This window comes from Macaca nemestrina, chromosome 18 (assembly GCF_043159975.1).
Source record: "Macaca nemestrina isolate mMacNem1 chromosome 18, mMacNem.hap1, whole genome shotgun sequence".
Classification (NCBI taxonomy): Eukaryota; Metazoa; Chordata; class Mammalia; order Primates; family Cercopithecidae; genus Macaca; species Macaca nemestrina.
The window spans coordinates 27,356,866-27,379,775 of NC_092142.1; the positions used below are offsets into that span (position 1 = coordinate 27,356,866).

At 51.5% G+C, this 22,910-nt stretch overlaps 1 protein-coding gene and 1 long non-coding RNA gene across 37 annotated transcripts; one reads left to right on the top strand and one right to left on the bottom strand.

The window, feature by feature from the left end:
- Window positions 1-1,298: 1,298 nt before the first annotated feature.
- LOC105482868 (ataxin 2 like) lies at window positions 1,299-16,094 on the bottom strand. 36 transcript variants are annotated; one of them, XM_071084323.1, is made up of 24 exons: window positions 15,531-16,094; window positions 13,667-13,703; window positions 13,412-13,468; window positions 13,251-13,322; window positions 12,725-12,875; window positions 12,130-12,254; window positions 9,628-9,719; window positions 8,405-8,605; window positions 7,759-7,934; window positions 7,480-7,590; window positions 6,148-6,342; window positions 5,980-6,051; window positions 5,649-5,719; window positions 5,176-5,471; window positions 5,022-5,091; window positions 4,329-4,475; window positions 4,124-4,196; window positions 3,846-4,033; window positions 3,343-3,472; window positions 3,135-3,256; window positions 2,773-2,982; window positions 2,409-2,598; window positions 2,046-2,082; window positions 1,299-1,803 (listed from the first exon to the last, which is right to left on the bottom strand). In XM_071084323.1, exons 1-23 carry the CDS (start codon window positions 15,833-15,835, stop codon window positions 2,051-2,053), a joined length of 3,123 nt encoding a protein of 1,040 aa, XP_070940424.1. In that variant the 5' UTR covers window positions 15,836-16,094; the 3' UTR covers window positions 1,299-1,803; window positions 2,046-2,050. The 36 variants fall into 36 exon arrangements, with proteins under 36 accessions (XP_070940424.1, XP_070940426.1, XP_070940425.1 ...); XM_071084325.1 differs by having other exon boundaries at window positions 1,299-1,780; window positions 2,041-2,082; XM_071084324.1 differs by having other exon boundaries at window positions 2,041-2,082.
- LOC105482867 (uncharacterized) lies at window positions 15,501-16,646 on the top strand. Its single transcript, XR_987926.2, has 2 exons — window positions 15,501-15,641; window positions 16,325-16,646. It is a non-coding gene; the product is annotated as an uncharacterized lncRNA (long non-coding RNA).
- Window positions 16,647-22,910: the final 6,264 nt, after the last annotated feature.

The following is a 22,910-nucleotide window of genomic DNA, read 5'->3' on the forward strand; positions in this document are numbered from 1 at the left end:
ATTTTTAGCATCCAAGTGGCTACCACATAAAATCCTTTTTTTTTTTTAACCTCTTTAATAACCTTTTCTCCTCCCCACCATGCACACCTATTACCAAGTTCCAAATCTGCATACGCTGGGATTCTTCCCCAATACTGTAGCTTTCACTCTTCCTGTCCTGGTCTTAGCCAGCTTTCTCTGGCTTTGGTGAGAGCTGAAACACCCCAGTCTACCACCGAGCACCAGCCACTTCCTTAAAATCCTGGAAAGGTGAAATCACCTCCATTTTATAGACAAGGAAACCAAGGTCAGGTCTCCAAGAAAATTCCCAACCTCCTTGAAAAACTACCTCCTCTGGAGCCTGATGTCATTTCCACATCCCATGCTTCAATCTTTCTGTCCCACCCATAACGCCTAATTTCGCTCCTGCTCCCCAGTAAGCCCAGTTCCCAACCCATCCTTTCCCCTTTTCTCCCACTAACAGCTTCACCTTTACAGCTCTCATCCACAATGTCAGCTGCGCATCCATCAGGACTTTAATTACCATAAACATTCACCCTTCAACATAAAGAGGTGTATGTAATTCATGAGATACTCCTATAAGAAATGAAACTTTAAATCACACCTTGAGATGAGGCCAAGTTCAAGGTGAGAAAATAGTCACTAGACAGCTGGGTGAGCTATCTACGTAGCAGTTCCAGAGCGAGTCAGGGACAGCACCCTCAGGAACTGTGAAACTGCACAATCCCATCCTGGGAAGGGGACTCCCATCTCACATGCCATCCGGTCATCCAGAACCTCAGTCATCAACTACGTAACTTCACAACATCAAGTCTGGAACCCACCTTCAAATCAATGGCACAAGACCCTGATCTGGCTCCCCATCATCCTAGATTTCAAAAACTGACCACCATTTTTTGAGTCTTGCTCTGTCACCAGGCTGGAGTGCAATGGAGTGATCTCAGCTCACTGCAACCTCCACCTCCCGGGTTCAAGTGATTTTACTGCCTCAGCCTTCCAAGCAGCTGGGATTACAGGGATGTCCCACCAAGCCTGGCTAATTTTTGTATTTTTAGTAGAGATGGGGTTTCACCAAGTTGGCCAGGATGGTCTCTATCTCATATTGACCTGGTGATCTGCCCGCCTCGGCCTCCCAAAGTGCTGAGATCACAGGTGTGAGCCACCATGGCCGGCCACTGGACACGATTTTTACATGGAAGTAAAGGAACAGGTGACAATGAGCACCTACCAATGCCACAAAAGACTGACAGCTGTCACCCCACTCTAGTCTCCAAAGAGGAAACTCCAGGCAGGTTAAGTTAGTTTAAAATTTTATTTTTTTTATTTATTTTTTAATATTTTTATGTAATAAAAAGTAAAAGTCCTTGTCCAGCCATCCTCATGGGGCATCTGTCTGTCTCTCACACAGGTCACTCAAGTTAATGGGAAAGAAAGAACAGGGGGCCCAAGTCTGAAGTTATAAATAATAGAAAATAAAAGATCTTCCGTCTCCAGCGGGGAACAGATGAGAGGATGGGAGGGCAAGACTGGGTGGGGACGGGCAGGGGCAGAGCAGGAACCCCCCACCCCTGCTGGACCCTGGCCCTGCCCTCTGTGAGGCCCCTCCCATTCAAGGTGCTTGGCAGGAATTCCCCAGCTCCCCCGGGGAATGGGGGGGATGGGGGGCTGGGAGTGGTCCGAGCTGCTGGGGGAAGAGACATAGATCACTCTTCCCTCCACTCATGGAGGTCTCAGGTCGCGGCCAGGACAATCTTCAGTTCCCCGGGGGGTGGAAGGGGAGCTGCTGGGAGGGATGAGATTGAACTGGTTGGAGGGGAAAGAGAAGAGAGCAGGAGCATTAGAACCCAAGCAGCTGTCCCTTCCTCCAATGCCGTCCAGTGGGGGCGTGGGGGTGTGTCTGGGAAGGAGCGGCCTCCTCAAGGTGTCTCGGGGGCTGTCAGAAGCACAGGTCAATCGCTGTTTCCCAGTAAGCCAGAGCCCTCACTCATGTGCCCAGCTCAGCCCCCCACACCCCAGTCTGGCCCTGTCTGCTGCACTGACCTTACCTCGGCTAAGTCAGGAGACAGTCGGGGTCACTGAGAGCTGGGGAGGCAGTGGGGAGGGGGGCTGCTGGATCACAACTGAGCGAGGACGGAGGGAAGCAAAGGACAGAGCCAGGAGCAAGCCCCTGGCGGCGGCGACTGTGGCTTCTGCCCACCCTACATACTTCACAGACAGGTGCAGGTCGGCGGGCGCCCTGTGGGACAGCCCTGCCTCCAAGACCCCTCACTCCCCACCCAGAACCCGTGCATCCTGCCCCACCTGCAGCCCCTCAGCTCTTCCATGCCAAATTCCCCCAGCTAATGAGAACTCACGAATCCTGTCATCGGCTCCTCCTGGAAATCCAGGCGCCTGGCCAGGCTGCTCACCTTGGGGGTGTCCGATGTAGGGGTAGGGTGAGGGTGTGGAAGCTGAGAGTGCAGGCACCCCACTCTGGGGCACCGCGCCTTGGGGGGGCCCCCCATGACTCTGGGGTGGGTGCAGCAGCATCACCTGGGGCGGGTGGGGAGCCCCAGGGTGAGGGGGCGGGGCTGCTGTGATTCCAGTTTGGACATGGGCCTGTGGAAAACAAAAAAGCAGCAGGGAAGACCACAGAATCCTGAGACAGACTCTGAGAGCCAGAGTTAGGGAGCACTATGGCAAAGGTGGCACCAGGGTCTTGGGAATGGGATGGCCCCCATGGCAGATGAGCCCTGGCAAACAGACCCAGAAGTGGGACAGCTGGGCTCTTACCTGGGTAACATGGGCCATGTTGGTGAAGCCGTGGGGCAGCTGCTGGTGGTGGATGGCATACACAGCGGCTGGCTGGGGGAAGCTGCTCTGAGGGGACTGGGCAGAAGGTCCCGGTGGCAGAGAGGGCGGCGTGCCTGTCAGGGCCCCTGGGTGGTACAGATTCTGCTGTGGCTGTCCACTGCCCAGGTGTGGGGCCTGCCCCGCCTGATGCTGTTGGGGAGGGGAAGGTTGAGTGCCACCGAAGCCAGTAACTCACTGGCCTCTGGTCCTCGCCACTCAGAAATGACCCCTAGAGCTCTATCCCACTCTTCTAGCCACCCATTCCTGCACCCTGACCACTCAGCACCCCCTACAGCAGGCACCTGGACAGGACTGGGGGCCGCATGCTGGGACTGCGGCTGGCTTCCAGTAGGCGTGGTAGCTGGCTGCGGCTGGTGGGCATGGAGCTGCGTGGCATGGTGTGGGTAGGACTGGTGAACAGTGGCTGCAGCAGGAAAGAGAACCAGTGCTGAGCACACCAGAGGGCGCTGGCACACAGCCCAGAGCAGAGGGACCAGGCGTAGGACTCACCATAAAGGGCTTGGGGAGTGGGCTGCTCCGCAGAAGGGTACTGAGGGGTAGAGGATGACACGATGGCCTGGGGATGGCTGCCTGACGTCAGCATGCGTGGGTTGCTCTGAAGCATGGGGGCAAACACCGGCTGGCAGGACAGAGAGACGAGTGGTTGGCACAGCCGCCAGGTGGGAAGGTGTCCTCCTGCCAGTCACTGCGTGCACAGCACTGCTTGGGCCTCCTCACAATCACCCTATTGATTGAACATTCGCAACGATCCCAGCCAGCAGACACTATTTCCTCTACACTTCACATATACACATGTCCAATGCCTTGTTACAGGTCCCACCAGAGCCACGGCTCAAGCCCACATCTGACACCACCAATCCCACAGCTTGTCAGGCTGGCCAATCCCACCCACAATGCTGCCTGCTGCCCCCAGCCAGCTCCCAAGTCTCTGGAGAAGATGGGATCCCTAGCAGGGGCCCTGGATCCTCACTGCCCTCCTGGGCCACAGTCACCTGTGAGGGGTAGTGGGCCATGGGCTGCATCATGGCAGGCTGGCCTGGGAACTGCTGAGGGTTGTAGGGTATGTAGGAAGAATAGGGCGTGGCAGCCACCAGAGGTGGGCCAGCAGCCGCGGCGGCCTGCATCATTGGCGGGGCTGAAGCTGGCTGGTGTTGGTCCGAGCGCTGCGGGGGCAGGGAGCCTGGAGGAGGAGGAACAGAGCAGAGATCAAGCTCCACCTGCCAGTAGGCCCCTGGCAGCCTCACCACCTGCCCCTCCCAGACCTGCTCACCTTTTGCTCCCCGGTACTTGCCCTGCTGCCCAGGCACTGAATTGGATACAGGATATGGATACATCTGAGGTGCCTGGGGATGAGGACACAGATGAGGCTGAATGACTTGCTCACGAGTGCCCAGAAAAGGCCTGACCTGGTCCCTCAATCAGCCCAACCAAATTCCACCCTGATAATCCTGGGCCCAGCCAGTGTCTCTGCATACCTGCACAGCTGGTCCCATGTGGATCTGAGGTATGTAGGAGATGTACTGGGGGCTGTATAGCCCACTCTGGCCTGCTGTCAGCACCGGGATGGAGGGAGTTGAATGAGTCCGGGGCCCTGGAGAAGTTGGGGTACTGGTGGATTTATTCTGCAAAAAACAAGAGAGCACAATTTTATTTTGTATCTTCCCCTCTACTCCTGGCCGTGCCTATAGTAGTAACAGCTAACATTCATGAAATGCTGGGTACCAAACACATTCTGCACTTATCTTCATAAAGCCTTGCATTAAACCCTATGAGGACATGAGCATTCTCAAGTTACAGGTGAGACAGAGAATGTAAGTGAAGTCCAAGATCACAAACCTTCCACATACAGGGGCTCAAGCCAAGTCAGCTGGCCTCTGTTCATGACTACCCCACTCCAGTACTCCCTCAGTCAAATGCCAAGAACAAAAGAAAAGCCCGTTAACCCCTCATCAGACTCACTGGGATCCCTGATCACCCAACCCTGGAGACCTGAGTCCATTTTCCCCAAGCCAGCCCCAAAGTTGCCATCCTTACATTTTTATGACATCTCCTCACACTGCCTGCCAGGCAAGTGGTCCTGGAGGTGAAGTGCTCCCCCTATTCATCTGTAAGCACTGCCCAAGTCTCCCCACAGAAACCAAAGTCCACTTTCTCCCGTCCCAGCTCACCACAGACAGCAGAGGCTTTGTAGGATTGAATTCCTTAGCATTAGGGTTCAACGTTGATTTCTTTACTTGTCTGTGAGAGAAAATACAGTAAATCTTCACGGCTTGCTCCCATCTCTCCTGCCACCCTCCCAGAGCTCCACTCCGCTCCACTTACTCAGCAACAGGGCCCTCATCCTTGTCTTCTCCCTTGATGAGGCCCACCGGGGGGCTGCCAGTTTGGCTTGGGCAAGGTGGTGGGGGCTGCTCTGGCCCCTCAGTGCCTCCTGCTGGTGCCAGGGGTGGTTTGTCCTCCTTATCCGATACGGACTCTGTCTTGGAGGAGACGGGAGACCCCATGGGCTCTGAAGTCAACAGACCATCAACCTCCTTCTCCTTTCCTTTGGGCTCCTCCTTTAAGATCCGGGGAGGAAAAGGATCCAAGCTGTTCTCAGGGGAGCTACTGGGCTGAAGCTAGAAGGGAGAAATACACACAGTCCAGTATGACCCAAACCCTAGGCCCGGCTTTCTTCTTTCACCCTTTCTTGATCTCATCTCTTTGACCCCTACCCAGTCCTTTGCCTCGTCTACGAACCACTCCCAACCCCTTTACCCTGCTAATATCCCAGCTCACTTCCACAGTTCTCTCACCTTAAACTGGGCCCCAAACTTTCTCAGTTCTTCCAGTTGGAATCGTTTCTGTTCATTCTGAAGACCAGGGACTATGAGAAAACAATCAAAAAGAAGAAAATACAAAACATTCTTTCTCCAAGGTGGCTACACAGTGCCAATAGAACAGAAAACAAGAAAGCAAAGAAAAAAGAGAAACTCTTGAGAATTACAGAAGTGAAATTACAACCCAAGAGCTGAAAGACATTGCCTCTGATTTCCAACAAACTTCCTAACTGACATACTCTCCCCTAGATAAAGGAGCATTAACCCTCAGCAGAAAAAAAAAAAAAAACAAAACACACACCCTCACCTTTCCCAGCTATCCGAGCCAGCTCCTGGGGCTCCAGAGTTCTCCCAGGTTCCTTGGTAGAGAGTTCTTTTACTGTGCAAGGAGAGGGAAATGCCTAAAAGTCCTTCTGTCCAGAACCACAAATCACACTAAATATGCATTAATGGCACTCAAACACCTAGCTCTTACCATCTGTGGGGGCCAGGGAGATCTTTGGAGAAGCTGGGGAAATGGAGCCCACTCCAGGATCTGAGACTGATGAGGTCACAGGGATGGAGGCTGAAGAGGTTGGCACTGCCGAGCCGATGGGAGGCTCAGGACAGGAAGCTGAGATTGGGGCAGGGGCAGCAGACTTGGGAGAACGCGGGGGATATATCCGGCCCACTGGAAGAAAAGGGGGAGCTGTAGGACGGTTACTGCTAGTCAACAGCAGTGAATACAAGGGCCTTACTCAAAACAGCAAGAAAGTTTACACACTATACAACCAGAGTCACCAACTTAAGTGTCTAGAAGGCCAAGGCAGGTAACACAACCAGGTAAATGGCCTCATGGGCATCATCGGTGACTGGAATGCTTAAAGGGGTGGCTGGGATTCTGTCCCAGTCAACCTGAGCTATGCAGCAAGGCAAGCTCAGTTGGCAGAACTTCCTGTAATCCAAAAGAAACTAAAATTTTCTATGGCTTCTACTGTTTTATTTATGTAGAGACAGGGCATCGCTTTGTTCCCCAGACTGGAGTACAATGGTATGATGCCATCTCACTGCAACCTCAGCCTCCTGGGCTCAAGCGATTCCCCGCCCCCAGCCTCTCAAGTAGCTGGGAGCACAGGTGCACGCCATCAGGCCTAGCTAATCAATCTTTTTATTTTTTGCAGAAGGGTTTTGCCATGTTGCCCAGGCTGGTCTTGAACTCCTGGGCTCAAGCAATCTGCCTGCCTCAGACTGTTTTAAAAGTTAGCAACTGGCAGGATGTGGTGGCTCATGCCTGTAATCCCAGCACTCTGGGAGGTGCGGTGGGCGGATATTGAGATCAGGAGTTCAAGATCAGCCTGGCCAACATAGTAAAACCCCGCTTCTACTAAACATACAAAAAATTTAGCCAGGCGTGGTGGTGGGCGCCTGTAATCCCAGCTACTCGGGAGGCTGAGGCAGGAGAATCGCTTGAATCCGGGAGGTGGAGGTTGCGGTGAACCAAGATGACGTCACTGCACTCCAGCCCAGGTGACAGTGCGAGACTCCGTCTCAAAAAACAAATAAACCAAAAAAAACCCCAGAAAAGTTAGCAACTGATTCAAATCTAAACAAAGGATGTCTGCCAAACAGACACAACCCATGAATTGCCAGGTTGAGATTTCTGCACTAGGGAAATTAAAGAACTATTTCCCAATATGACTAAATCCCAAACGCCCAAAATATCTATCTTAAAATTATCTCCCATTCCAGCATTTGTAACAACTGGACATATTTACATCTCTTTACAAATTTCCATCCATTTCTTCATCCAACACTACTAAAGCTTTACCTGCAGGAGGAGGTGGAACAGAAGTTTCTCCAGAAGGCCTATTACTGGGTGAAGACAGAGTCTTGGCACCTCTCAGAGGCCGCTGTGCCTTTGGGGACATGCGGGAAGGGCCTGTTTTTTTTTTTTTTAAGATGAAGAAAACATCAGAGGAGGCAGATGACCTATTATATTCCCACCGATGCAGTGTCATTCCAACCCATCCAAACCCCTCCAGTTACCCTCCTACCTCCTCGGCATCCCCTTCCCTGCCCTGCCCCTCAAAGTCACCTCATAACTCACCTCCATTGATACCACGGGCCTCAGAACCTGGGCCAGGACTGCTATTGTCCAGATGGTGAGGGCCACGAGGTGGCAAAGAGCTAAGGCCAGGCCGACCGCCCCGAGAGCTGCTGCATCGAACTCCTCCCCGGGGACCTTCTCGGACTCGCTGAGGCAGAGGGATATACTTCCCCTCCCTGAGGAAAGAGTTCAAATAAGGCCAGGTAGCCACGAAACTCACGTTTTCTTCTTCTTCTAAAGTCTCTCCCTTCTGCCCCCAAACACACATACACTGCCTGGCTCCAGCACTATTCCACTTGAAGATCTGCCCCAGTTGAATGTTCTATGGCTACAGACTTACGACCTTATGTGACATCAACTCTGAGCCAACCAACCTGGCCAATGCTCCACAATTCTACAACTCCTGACCTATGACAAAGTTAGGATCACACCATAGTTTCAAGGACAGTTTTTGTAAAACACAAGGAATCCAGTTACATTTCACTTTTATAAGAAAAAATAGCACATATATAAAAATGAATACAGAGAAAAAGAGAACGTAAACCAAAATTTTGAAACTTTAAACCACAGCACCCATCAATTCTGGGCCCAGGCCCCAGGACACTCCCAGAAGCCCCAAATAGTCCTGGCTGTTCACGACAGTCACCTGGATGCCAAGCTGGGGCTCTCCCGCCCCGAGCCCTGCCGCTGGACCGCACTGTGCTTCTCCTCTTCAGTGCGCCCATCATCGTTCTCCATGGCGATCCGCAGGCGGTACTGGGGGCTTGATTCAATCTCTCGAGCCAACTGGGCTGCACGCAGCTCTCGCTGACGAAATTCTTCTGAGTTGTCCTTTTCTAAGGGCACCCTGAGACAGCACCCACAGACCACCACCATCCCAGTGCCAGGGGACAAAAGAGGAAAAAAGAAAAAACACTTCAACAACTCCAATCACCAGTTCAGGCACGTAAGTATTTAATCCTTTCTTTTTTTTTTTTTTGAGACAAGTGTCTCGCTCTGTCGCCCAGGCTGGAGTGCAGTGGCACGATCTCGGCTCACTGCAAGCTTTGACTCCCGGGTTCACGCCATTCTCCTGCCTCAGCCTCCCGAGTAGCTGGGACTATAGGCGCCCGCCACCACACCTGGCTAATTTTTTTGTCTTTTTAGTAGAGACGGGTTTTCACCATGTTAGCCAGGATGGTCTCAATCTCCTGACCTCGTGATTCACCCGCCTTGGCCTCCCAAAGTGCTGGGATTACAAGCATGAGCCACCACGCCCGGCCAGTATTTAATCCTTTCAACTCAACATCTGGGTAACGGGCACCAACTGCGTCCCAGGTAGAGCACCAGTCCCAGGTAGAGCACCAAGGCTTATCTGGGAATGTCAGGAGCACTTACGTGCTTAAAACCTTTGAGGGAGGCTGGGTGTGGTGGCTCACGCCTGTAATCCCAGCACCTTGGGAGGCCGAGGTGGGCGAATCACGAGGTAAGATCGAGACCATCCTGGCTAACACGGTGAAACCCCGTCTCTACTACAAATACAAAAAAATCAGCCAGGTGTGGTGGCAGGCGCCTGTAGTCCCAGCTACTCAGGAGGCTGAGGCAGGAGAATGGCGTGAACCTGGGAGGCGGAGCTTGCAGTGAGCCGAGACTGCGCCACTGCACTTCAGCATGGGCTACACAGCGAGACTCCATCTCAAAAACAAAATAAAACAAAACAAAACAAAACCTTTGAGGGAATAGTTCCACAAGGTAGAGTAAGTAGGAGCAGGGACGGTGACCCTGGACACCCAGAGAAAAAGGAGCAAAAACTATGTTCTCCTGAAACCTGTCTTCACTTAGTGACCCCATATCACCAACACATCACCTAGAGAGCACCAAGACACTCACGTATAAGAAGAAAGACTGCTATCGTAGGTGGTCTTCACACCGTAGTTCTCCTCATTAAACTTGAACATTTCATTGGGGTCCCATCCATTGGACTGGGGAGGGAGAAAGCAGGTTTTAAAATCCAGCAAGAAAAGCAACATTGACAAGTCACTTCCCTTCCATCAGATTAAAAACTCTAAGATGTGACCAAATTGGCTGGGCACAGTGGCTGAAACCTGTAATCCCAGTAGTCTGGGAAGCTGAGGCAGGACGATCTCCTGAGGCCAGGAGTTTAAGGCCAGCCTAGGCAACACAGCAAGAGTCCATCTCTACAAAAAAATAATGAAACAGGTGGGTGTGGTGGTGCGTGCCTGGGGTCCTAGCTACTTACTACTTAGGAGAGTGAGGAGAGAGGATCACTTGAGCCCAGGAGTTTGAGGCTGCAGTGAACTATTATGGCACCACTGTACTCAGGCCTGGGCGACTGGCTGGGGGTGGTGGCTCATGCCTGTAACCCCAGAACTTTGGGAGGTGGGTGGATCACCTGAGGTCAGGAGTTTGAGATCAACCTGACCAATACGGTGAAATCCCATCTCTACTAAAAATAAAAAATTATCCATCCGTGGTGGCGCATGCCTGCAGTCCTAGCTGAGGCAGGAAAATCGCTTGAACCTGGGAGGCAGAGGTTGCAGTGAGCTGAGATTGAGCCACTGCACTCCAGCCTCCAGCCTGGTTGACGGAGCAAGACCCTGTCTCAAACAAAAAACAAAACAAAACAAACAACAACAACAAAAACCCGGGTAACAGAGCAAGATTCTGTCTGAAAAATAAATAAATAAGTGAACAACAGTGAAAAAAAAATAAGGATGTGGCTGGCAAAAGTAATCAACTAGTAATTGTAATTACTAACTGCAATTTTTTTTTTTTTTTGGCGACAGAGTTTCATTCTTGTTGCCCAGGCTGGAGTGCAACGGCACCATCTTGGCTCACCGCAACCTCCATCTCCTGGGTTCAAGCGATTCTCCTGCCTCAACCTCGCCAGTAGCTAGGATTATGGCATGTGCCACCACACCCAGCTAATTTTGTATTTTTAGTAGAGATGGGATTTCTCCATGTTGGTCAGGTTGGTCTTAAACTCCCAACCTCAGGTGATCTGCCTGCCTTGGCCTCCCAAAGTGCTGGGATTACTGGCATGAGCCACTGATCCCGGCCTGCAACTGTTAATAATTACTAACAATTGCAGCAGAAATTAGCGATAACTAGTAAACCTGAAAAGTCAAAAAATCCAACAAGTCTATGTCCAAGACATCCCAGAAAAATTCTGGCACATGTGCGTAGGGAATACAAGTTCTCAAAGTCCAGCAAGGTACTATTTTTAGTAGCAAAATAATGGAAACAAAATGCAGATGAGTAACGAAAAGGACAAATGCCATTTGCTGCGTATACATATGTGTGTGAATATAAAGAAAACATTACACAACAAAAGCAAAGAAATAGATCTATGTATCACCACGAGAAGTTCGAAAACGCAAAAAAAGCGAATTCTTGTACAAACCAAACATAACAAAGCAATAACATATTCATTCACAAGACATTTGTTTCTCAACAGACATTCTTGCTATGATGCCCAGGCTGGAGCACAGTGGCCATTCACAAGTTCAATCGTAGTGCACCAAAGCCCGAAATGATTCTCCTACCTCAGCCTCCTGAGTAGCTGGGACTACAGGTGTGGGACCACCATGCTCAGCTCTATTCATGAGCGATTTTTATTTTTATTTTTTGAGATAGCCTCACTCTGTCGCTCAGACTGGAGTCCAGTGGCACAATCTCAGCTCACTGCAGTCTCAAACTCCTGGGCTCAAGAGATCCTCCTGCCTTGGCCTCCTAAGTAGCTGGGACTACAGGAATGAGCCATTGTGCTCAGCCTCGTGAGAGATTTTAAATGTCTCAGAGTAGCTGATTTTGGGAAGAGAAACGGGTCTACACGATAATCTATACTTTTCGTTATGTTGAAAAATAATGTAATGCAAATGCTAGGAATGGTTAATTATAGATAGTAAGAAAATAAGTTGATGTTTTGGTTTTTTTTTGACAGGGTCCAGTCAGGCTGGAGTGCAGTGGTATGATCACAGCTCACTGTAGCCTCGACCTCCCTGGGCTCAAGTGATCCTCCCACCTCAGCCTCCCAAGTAGCTGGGATTACAGGTACATGCCACCAAACCTTGCTAGCTTTTATATATCTTGTTGCGACAGGGTTTTGCCATGTTGCCTGTGCTGGTCTCGAACTCCTTGACTCAAGTGACCCACTGGCCTTGGCCTACCAAAGTGCTAGGATTACAAGCATAAGCCACTGCACCCAGATGAGAATAGGTAGTTTTACTTTGCTATTTTCTATGCCTATTTGTTATCTGACCACCATCAACAGGCAACAGTAAATATTTCCCTCCCCCTTCAAATGAACCTCACTGTCAACAACCCATTCTGTCTGTCAAGCTCCCAGGTTCTCAGGGAAGGAGGCTATACCATGTCGGACTCAAGGTCGTAGTCGTCGCTGTTGCTGTCACCCCCCTCCCAGCGCTGAAGCACCTTCTCTTTGTGTTCCCCATTCACTTTCGAGTTCATGGCAATGGCTGAATCGGTGAACTTGTCTGTGGGGGAAGAGGTGAAGATCAGCAGTCAGGCCCTATTTCACAGACTTCTTTCCAATATCCCCCAACCCCACTCCCCATAAGTAGTAGTTCAGGAACGAAAAGTTTAAGAAGCCCAGAGTACGTGTGCCTGTGTGTCAGCACGGCCAGGGGGTGGGGAGGCAAAAGAAGAGTAAAAGAAGTCTATCAAGATTATGATTCCAAAGAAAAAAGAAATTAAAAACAAGCAAAGAAAATACGAAGAACCACAACACAGGCTGGAATTCATTCCATTATATATTAGACATCAAGACATATTTTTAAGAAAAAAAAAATCCACCCACCTCGCTCAGAAAAAATAAGAAAAGGTATTAAGGCAAAAAAAAATAAATAAACCAAACACATCACCTTGTTCCACCTGCATGCACACAAACTGCCCTCTGTCCTCTATGCACACAGAGCAGGTCTGAGGTAAGAGCCTAGGACGATACCTTTAGTAGCGTAGTTGAAGTCAACATTTCGGAAGTGAACGAGCATGACATCACTTGGCTTAAACACCATGGTGTCCACAATGTCCTCCCGACGAGGGCCACCTGCTGGCTCAGATGCTTTCCGGTGCACAGCATCCACTGCTAGTTCAAACTACAAACACCCCCATTCCCCACACCCACGGGTCAGTTTCAAGAAATGTGAAGGCAAAATTAGGACTGGATTTCTCTAACCCTTCCCGAACTTTTCACAACACTACATCCTCAATACGCTTAGAACCAAGTGCATTGTTTTCTCAACATCAGCCACAGGACTTAGCAAAAGTCTCACAAAAATTTAAACTTAAATACTTTAACGTAAAAGTACCCAGCCCTCAAATGTATCTTTTTTCCCTGCAGCACTATTCAGCACAGGCTCACAGAAACAACTAAAGGCATACTCTGACATCACCCAATTGACACCTTCAATCAGCCTATTTCACTCTCCTACTCTGCAACTCCAAAAATAATCAAATTTGAGTACACTGACCTTTGAGCTTAGCGTCTTGAATATACCCTCATAGGTGGTACCATTTTTCACCTTTACATCACAAGTGGAGCCCTGGCAGAGTAGGGAAAAGAAGAAGAATGTCTCCAGAAAGTAGATGCATTACGTTCCTCAAACAACCCAGGGGTTAAGTACCAACTTACCACAACAGCTGTAAGGAAATGCAGCATTCTGGAATTGTTGTAGACGCCTTCAAACACCTGTCAGTTAACATACGAGGGAGAATTAAAGAGTAATCAGTCAACACCTCACTGTCTTTTCTAAATGCCCGCACTCTACTCATTCTGCTTTGTGTGTGCTGGGCCCACAGCCCTCCTGAGTACATTAGACTCTATCAAGACGTAATGTGCTCTATATTTCCACATTATGCATCTTTTAGGTCCCTGGAAGACACTCACAGGTGACTGTGGGGGTCCCTTTCCTGTGCTCTGTCCCCTACAAGAGAAGAAAACAAGAAATTAATTACGTCTGTTCAAGCCCTCTTAGACCACTACGAATGTGATGTTAAATTCTAGAAGTATATACCACCTGATGCTGATTTAGACTACAAAATCGTTAATCAGTATGATTTTTCTTTTCTATTGTATTTTTTTTTGAGACAGGGTCTCCCTCTGTTGCCCAGGCTGAGGTGCAGTGGCGCCATCTCAGCTCACTGCAGCCTCAACTTCCCAGGCTCAAGCGATCTTCCTGTCTCAGCCTCTCGAGTCGCTGGGATTATAGGTGCACACCAGCACTCCTGTTTTTTTTTTTTTTTTTTTTTTAATTTTTAGTAGAGATGGGATTTCCTATCTGTGTTGCCCAGGCTGGTCTCGATCTCCTAAGCTCGAGGGATCCTCCCACCTTTGCCTTCTAAAGTGCTGGCATTACAGGCGTGAGCCACTGCGCCTGGCCAATAAATAAGATTTTCAAACTCTCACCTTGTAGAGAAAGAAAGAAATAGACGTTAAAAAGCCAGCAAACACATTTCCTCCAAATGCCAGCAAAAAAGATCTCAATCAACAGTGGTTCTCAATTGCTCTAAGAACCAACGAGAGAGAGGCTAGGGCTGCAGACTACCAACACATCAATGCTACAATATTAATCAAAAACCCACCCCAGCTGTGCGGGCAAAAGCTCCAGGAGTGCAGCTTCGGAACTACCTAGCTCAGGCATATTACCTCCCAAACAGAAAAGACAATCATTTTCAGCAGCCTGACGCCTCAAACTGTGGGAGGAGGGATATCCCCTCCACACCCCATTCCCTCGACCTCATGACTCATTCAAGCCCGTTACCCACTCTGCGGGGGTCACCAATCGCCAAGTAACCCTGCTTGTCGCTGGCTGATGTAACCGGCGGTTGAGGAGGGCGAAGAGGGGGCCGCTGGCAAGGCTGGGGGACAGCGCAGCCGCAAAAGCCATCCACCGGGAGGCCTCGCCCGGTCTGCGCCTGCGCACTAAAGCCCACAGGCCTTTTCGAACCCCCACCTCCCGCGATCAGAGCCCACTGCGCCTGCGTGTGCCACCACTATTAATTCCATTAACACACACACGCGCACAGGAAAATCTGAACAGGGCCTCCACTACTCATGCACAGCCACCAGACGAGCCCCTCCACGAACCAGCCCCTGCCCTAGGTGTTCCCGCGGCGCGCGAATGCCCGGGTCATGAGACCGAGCATCCACGCGCACGTACGGGAAGGGGGCGCGCGCGCCAGAGGCTCCTGGCCCGCAGTCCTCCCAGTCATCCCTCCTTCCGTCCCCCCGCCCACCTCGCTCCCCTCCTACTGGCCAGACCGGGAAGGGGGAGGCAGCAACCCGCTCCCAAGTCCCTCCCTCCCCATTGGCCAAACTGTGGGCCGCGCGCCCCCCTCCATTGGCTACGGCCGGGGACCCCTTCCCGCAGCAGACTCCCCATTGGCTGAAGCCGGGGACCGCGAGACCCTTCGTGGTAATGGAACCGGGGACCCCGATCAGCTCCTCGCCCCCCCCCCAACTCCCCGATCCGACGGCGCCGGCGGGATGCGCCCCGCCTCCCCTGTAGGCCGGGGCTGCGAGCCCTGACTAGGCCCCGAGAGCCGAGCGCGGCCCCTCGGTGCTCCGGTGGCCGCCTGGGGATCCTTTCCCTCCGACCTGTTCGGACCTGAGGGGGCCCTCCCCCAGCTTCACGGGGACTCCCCACCCAGCCGGTGCCCCTCACGGTGCCGGGTTGGGGTCTGCCCCGCCGGAACCGAGCCGCCGCCTCCAGGTGGCCGCAGGTCCCTCGCCCGGAGCCCACCCTCCTCACCTGGCGCTGCCGATGGCGGCGGCCCCTGGCCTCTCCTGGTGCTGCTGCGGCGGCGGCGGCGGCGGCTGCGGCGCCAAGATGCCTTCGGCTCCCCGGCGGAGCCCGCTCCCGGTAGTTGCCACAGGCCCTAGGCAGGGGGAGGCGGCCGCTGGAGGCCCGGGAGGAGCCGCGGAGGTGGCCAGCGGCCCCGGGAGGCCGCCGTTGGGAGGGCTGGTGCCCCCGGGGAGCCGGCGGGCCACGGCCTGTTGCGTGGGGGGCGGCTGCTGGGGCTGGGAGGGCTGTTGTGGCGGCTGAGGCTTCAACATGATGGCAGCGTCCGGAAGGGGAATTAGAGGGAAGGGAGGGAGAGAGGGCGCCGGGGCTGGGGCCCCGCTGGAGAGCGCGGGAAGCGAGGGGGATCGGGCAGCCGGGGCCCGCCGTTGGCGGGCGGGGGAGCCCCGCGGTGTCGGGGGTGGAGAGAGAAGACCGCGGCGCGAGGAAGCGCCGCGAGGCGGAAGGGGAGGGGGTCTCGCGGGCTGGAAAGCGAGAGGGCGCGAGCCGGGCTGGCGCGCGTGCGCGTCGCCGGGGCGCGGAGAGGGAGGAGCGCGCGGGCGGGAGCTCCCGGGGGGAGGGGCGGCAGGAGCGAGCAGTGGCGCGAGGTGCCGCGCACACCGGCGCGGTTAGCTCCCGGCGGGAGACGGGGAGAGAATCAAGTCGGTGAACCTCGCACCCCTAGCCCTGGGAGTGGGTAAGGAGCGGCGCGGGCGCTCACGCGCGCCAAGGATTTAGGGTCTCAAGGTCTCAAACCGCCTTAGAAGCCGGCGGCCGCTGTCGTTTCACAATGAGCGTGTGAGGCGCTGGGGGAGGAGCCGAAGACGCCAGAGGAAGGGCCGGCCGCTCCGCCCACGCCGGCGCTGCGTCGCGATGCCTCCGCGGGAGTGTGAGGCGGCACGTCGTGCGTGAGGCTCTTCCGCCACCTGGGGGCCCGTGGGCGGAGCCTTAAGTGCCAAAATATCTCCGGGACTGCACCACTCGAGCGACTGCGCTTTTAGACAGGTGGTAGGTTTCGCAAGGAGCTACCCCCTACCCTGTTTAAGTAACAGACTGATGAGCATTAAAGTGATTCGTTTGAGCGTGTTGATCTTTGCAGATAAGTTTACGCCTCGTACTAAATTATTTTAAATTTTTGTGATTTTGACCTAACTTGTTCCTCCATGCCCGAGAATGAATCTTTAAACTGTAGTAACAAAGACTGAAGGCCAAAGGTCCGAGTTCAAAATCCTCCACCCAACCCTGCAATGAAGGCAGCTTCGTTCATTCAAAATGAGTTGGGCGTTGGGGTATTCAGTTGTTTTGGGCACAAGGACAATTAAACTGCTTCCTGCTCTCGAGTTCATGCTAGTGGTGGATTCAGAGAATTTGATGAAATCTAGTAGGTGAAGCACAGGGCATTACAAGAGCAAATGGGAGTGACACCTAATCTTAATCCAGTTTTGGGCGACCAGATAAAGGACAAGAGGGCCGGGCGCGGTGGCTCACACCTGCAATCCTAACACTGGAAGTCCGAGGCAGAAAGATCATTTAAGGCCAGGAGTTTGAGACCAGCCTGGACAACAAAGTGAGACTTCGTCTCTACAAAAAATAAATTAAAAAAAATTTTTTTTTAATGATAAGAGGGTAGGGAGATGGGTTTCTAAGCAGGGGAATAGGATATGACAAACTAAGAAAAACTCAGCTTGTCCTAAGCATAAAATTAAAGGGGGGAAAGAGGTAGCTAACCTGGAATCAGGTTTTAAAGGCTCCCAGCTCTTGTAAGAGACCTGGACATTATCCTCAAAGCAGTGGGGAGCTTATTTAAGAAAGTGAAAAGAGGCTGGACATGGTGGCTCAGGCCTGTAATCCCAGTACTTTGGGAGCTTTGAGGTCAGGAGTTTGAGGCCAGCCTGGTCAACATGGTGAAACCCTGTCTCTACTAAAAATGCAAAAATTAGATAGGCGTGGTGGTGCGTGCCTGTAATCTCAGCTACTCAGGAGGCTGAGGCAGGAGAATCACGAACCGAGGAGGCAGAGGTTGCTGTGAGTCCAGATTGCACCACTGCACTCCAGCCTGGGTGACAGAGCAAGACTCCTTCCCCCCAAAACAAACAAACAAAAAACAAGTGAAAAAAGGTCAGATTTGAATTCTTAAAGGTTTACTCTTTGCAACGTGGAGAATGGAGTGGAGCTGTTACATCCATGTGGTCTTAATCCCAGCGAAATTCTCAATGTCTCAGTCTCTTCACTCTAAATATTAGCATTTGAACTCTTCCTAGCCCCTCTGCACCAAACATGCACACCTAGCTACGACACTGCCTTACTCTTTGGGTAATAGTCCTTCGCCCTGCCTCACTCCTGCCTTTGGATGTGCTAGTTTCCCCTCCTGTGTGCTCGTGTTTGTTTTTGAGATGGAGTTTCGTTCTTATTTCCCAGGCTGGAGTGCAATGGCACAATCTTGGCTCACCATAAACTCCGCCTCCCAGGTTCAAGCATTTCTCCTGCCTCAGCCTCTTGATTAGCTGTGATTACAGGCATGCGCCACCACCACACCTGGCTAATTTTGTATTTTTAGTGGGGACAGGGTTTCTCCATGTTGGTCAGGCTGGTCTTGAACTCCCGACCTCAGGTGATCCACCCACCTCAGCCTCCCAAAGTGCTGGGATTACAGGCATAAGCCACCATGCCCAGCCCAAATGCTGTTGTAAAGGCCATCATGTCTCCTGGGTTCCCTAACACAGTACAGCTTTTTCCTGGCATTACCTGGACCACCTGGGGCCATGACACGTCTCTACCCTCATTGACGATTGTGAACACTGAGTGCTCTAACCCTCTTCCATCTACCCCATCCTGCTCCACACTCAAATTCTGAGTTTTAGCCCCATGAAACTTCTTTCTCCATAGCTTGCCTTGCCCTTGCTAGTGGCAGCTAATTCGCATGGGGTCTACAGCAACCTCAATTCTTGCCTCCTCAGAAGAAAGAATTCCACCAAGGAGCATAAGGCAGAGGGAGAAACAGGCAAGCTTTAGAGCAGGAATGAACGTTTATTAAAAAGTTTTAGAGCAGGAATGAAAGGAAGTAAAGTACACTTGGAAGAGGGCCAAGTGAATGACTTGACAGACTCAAGTCCCTGGTTTGACCTTTGACTTGGAGTTTCATACGTTGGCATGCTTCCAGGGGTTTAGGGTTTGCATCTCTTCTCCCCTGATTCTTACCTTGGTGTGGGCTGTCCACATGCACAGTGGCCTGCCAGCACTTGGAGGGGCCACAAGCACAGTGTGTTCAGTATACTGAAGTTGTGCACATGCCTACTTGAGGCAGTCTTCCCTTACGGGTCTAGCATTCCTGGAGGAAGGGCATGTACCATTAAACTCCACCATTTTGCCTCTTGGTGCACTTCCCCAACTTCTGAGATCTTATCGAGAAGCTGCTGATCACCAGTTTCAAGTGTTTTCCATCTATTGAGAGACTGCCTTTCCCTGGTGCTGGCTGCAACCAATTACTATTTTAGAGACAAGTTTAACAACCACCTGACCATCACCTGATGGTTGCCTGCCATTCCTGGTGGTGGGGTTGGGGCAGCACTCCTGCCCGGCTCATGTCTCACTAGCTACCTACTGTAACACCCTTATTCAACTCTTCCATACAAGCACTGTTCACATAGAATTCTCTTACAATTCTCTACTTTTTCGTTCTTCAAGCCCAAGTATCAGTTATTTGGAACATCCTGTATTACTGAGTCCCTCCTTTGAGCTCCCAGAGCGGTGTGTTGTTTTTGTTTATATTTGTCTCACCTTTCTTTTGGAATTTGAGGTCATAAAGGGCATTTCTCTGTCCCTCATGCCTAGCTCAGTGGCAGGCACCCACCCCCTCACTAAGTCGTTGGGGTAACAACGGGAATGTTGTCTTATCGTGTGCAATTTAAAAATTTTATCAGTATGGCGGGGCTCAGTGGCTCACACGTGTAATCCCAGCACTTTGGGAGGCCGAGGCGGTCAGATTACCTGAGGTCAGGAGTTCGAGACCAGCCTGGCCAACATGATAAAACCCCGTTTCTACTAAAAATACAAAAATTAGCCAGGCATGGTGGCAGGTGCCTGTAATCCCAGTTACTTAGGAGGCTTGAGGCAGGATAACTGCTTGAAGCTGGGAGGCGGAGGTTGCAGTGAGCCAAGGTCACACCATTGCACTCCAGTCTGGGGAACAAGAACGAGACTTTGTCTAGAAAAAAAAAATGTATCACTATGATTAAATATGGAGTGACTTCCAAGGTACAATATTTTTTTTTCTTTTTTTTTTTTTTGAGAAGGAGTCTTGCTCTGTCCCCCAGGCTGGAGTGCAGTGGCACTATCTCGGCTCACTGCAACCTCCACCTCCCGGATTCAAGCGATTCTCCTGCCTCAGCCTCCCAAATAGCTGGGACTACAGGCACCTGCCACCACGCCCCGATAATTTTCGTATTTTTAGTAGAGATGGAGTTTCACCATATTGGCCAGGCTGCTCTCAAGTTCCTGACCTTGTGATCCACCCGCCTCAGCCTCCCAAAGTGCTGGGATTACAGGCATGAGCCACCTCGCCCAGCCTTCAAGGTACAATATTATGTAAAGAAAGCAAACTTCGCTGGGCGCAGTGGCTCACACCTATAATCCCAGCACTTTGGGCGGCCAAGGTGGGTGGATCGTGAGGTCAGGAGTTCGAGACTAGCTTGGCCAATATGGTGAAACCCCGTTTCTACTAATAATACAAAAATTAGCTGGGTGTGGTGGCTAGCGCCTATAGTCCCAGCTACTCGGGAGCCTGAGGCAGAAGAATCGCTTGAACTCGGGAGGTGGAGGTTGCAGTGAGCTGAGATCATGCCACTGCACTCCAGCCTGGACAACAGAGCCAGACTCCATCTCAAAAAAAAAAAAAGAAAGGTACTGTGCTACCTTTTGTATAAGGAAGAAGGGGAAATATGAAAACATAAATGTATCTGCAGGTTTTTGCCAAAAGAAAAAACAAGAGTAAATCATAAACTAATCACATTGGTTACCCGTGATGGGGGGGTTAGGGGAAAATGAGGATTGCTTGAGCTCAGGAGGTCCTGGCTGCAGTAAGCCGTGATCTCGCCACTGCACTCCAGCCTGAATGACAGAGCCAGACCCTATCTCAAAATAAAAACAAGACAGTATGGGGAAAATTGATATATTTGGAATATAGACTACAAAGTATTGCATCCATGATAAATTTCCTGAATGTGTTATGACTCTGCTGGAGATACGGAAGGATGTATTCTTTCTTGTGGTTGTTAAGACAGGGTCTTACTCTGTCACCCAGGCTGGAATGCAGCAGTGGGGTCTTGGCTCAATGCAGCCTCCACTTTCCAGGCTCAAGAGGTCCTCCCACCTCAGTCTCCCAAGTAGTTGTGACTGGAACTATAGGTGTGTACAACCACGCCCAGCTAAATCTTTTTTTTTTTTTTTGGTGAAGATGGGGTTTTGCTGTGTTGCCCATGCTGGTCTTGAACTGCTGGCCTCAAGCTATCCACCTGCCTCTCTGCCTCCCAAAGTGTTGGGATCACAGGTATGAGCCTGCCTGGCCAGGGTGTTTTTTTTTTTTTTTTTTTGAGATGGAGTCTTGCTCTGTCGCCCAGGCTGGGGTGCAGTGGCCGGATCTCAGCTCACTGCAAGCTCTGCCTCCCGGGTTTACGCCATTCTCCTACCTCAGCCTCCCAAGTAGCTGGGACTACAGGCACCCGTCAACCCGTCCAGCTAGTTTTTTTGCATTTTTTAGTAGAGACGGGGTTTCACTGTGTTAGCCAGGATGGTCTCGATCTCCTGACCTTGTGATCTGCCCGTCTCGGCCTCCCAAAGTGCTGGGATTACAGGCTTGAGCCACCGCGCCCGGCCTTGTTTTGTTTTGTTTTTTGTTTTCTGAGACAGAGTCTCCCTCCCTCTTGTCATCCAGGCTAGAGTGCAGTGGTGAGATCCCAGCTCACTGCAACCTCCGCCTCCTGGGTTCAAGTGATTCTCCTGCCTCAGCCTCCTGAGTAACTGGGATTACAGGCATGTGCCACCATGCCTGGCTAATTTTGTATTTTTAGTAGAGACGGGGTTTCTCCATGTTAGTCAGGCTGGTCTTGAACTCCTGATCTCAGGTGATCCACCTGCCTCAGCCTCCCAAAATGCTGGGATTACAAGCGTGAGCCACTGCACCTGGCCTAATTTTTGTATTTTTAGTAGATACGGGGTTTCACCACGTTAGCCAGGCTGACCTCAAGTGATTTGCCCGCCTTGGCCTCCTGAAGTGCTGAGATTATAGGCGTGAGCCACGAAGCCCAGCCCAAGGTATATTCTTGGTAAATATACAAAGAAGTATGATGGGGCAAGGGAGTGTGATAGATGCAACTTACTCTCAAATGTTTCCAAAAGGCCAAGTGCAGTGGCTCATGCCTGTAATCCCAGCACTTGGGGAGGCTGAGGTGGGTGGATCACTTGAGGTCAGGAGCTCGAGACCAGCCTGGCCAACATGGTGAAACCCCATCTCTACTAAAAATACAAAATTAGCTGGGCGTGGTGGTGCACGCCTGTAATCCCAGCTACTCGGGAGGCTGAGGCAGGAGAATCACTTGAACTCGGGACACGGAGGTTGCAGTGAGCCAAGATCATGCCATTGCACTCCAGCCTGGGCAAAAAGAGTGAAACTCTGTCTCAAAAAAAAAATAATTTGCACATAAATAGTAAAAAGTTCAAAGCTTTTGGAAATAAAACATAAAAATAGTAAAATTTTGCCGGGTGCGGTGGCTCATGCTTATAATCCCAGCACTTTGGGAGGCCGAGACGGGCAGATCACGAGGTCAGGAGATTGAGACCATCCTGTCTAACATGGTGAAACCCCGTCTCTACTAAAAATACCAAAAAATTAGCTGGGCATGGTGGTGGGCGCCTGTAGTCCCAGCTATTCAGGAGGCTGAGGCAGGAGAATGGCATGAACCCGGGAAGCAGAGCTTGCAGTGAGTCGAGACTGCGCCACTGCACTCCAGCCTGGGCGACAGAGCAAGACTCTGTCTCAAAAAAAAAAAAAAAAAAGTAAAAATTGTCTAGGCGCAGTGGCTCACGCCTGTAATCCCAGCATTTTGGGAGGCTGAGGCAGGTGGATCACTTGAGGTAAGGAGTTCAAGACCAGCCTGGCCAACATGGTGAAACCCCATCTCTACTAAAAATACAAAAATTAGCCGGGCCTGGTGGCGGGCGCCCGTAATCCCAGCTACTTGGGAGGCTGAGGCAGGAGAAATCACTTGAGCCTGGGAGGTGGACGGAGGTTGCAGTGAGCTGAGATCATGCCACTGCACTCCAGCCTGTGTGACAGGTGGAGACTCCATCTCAAAA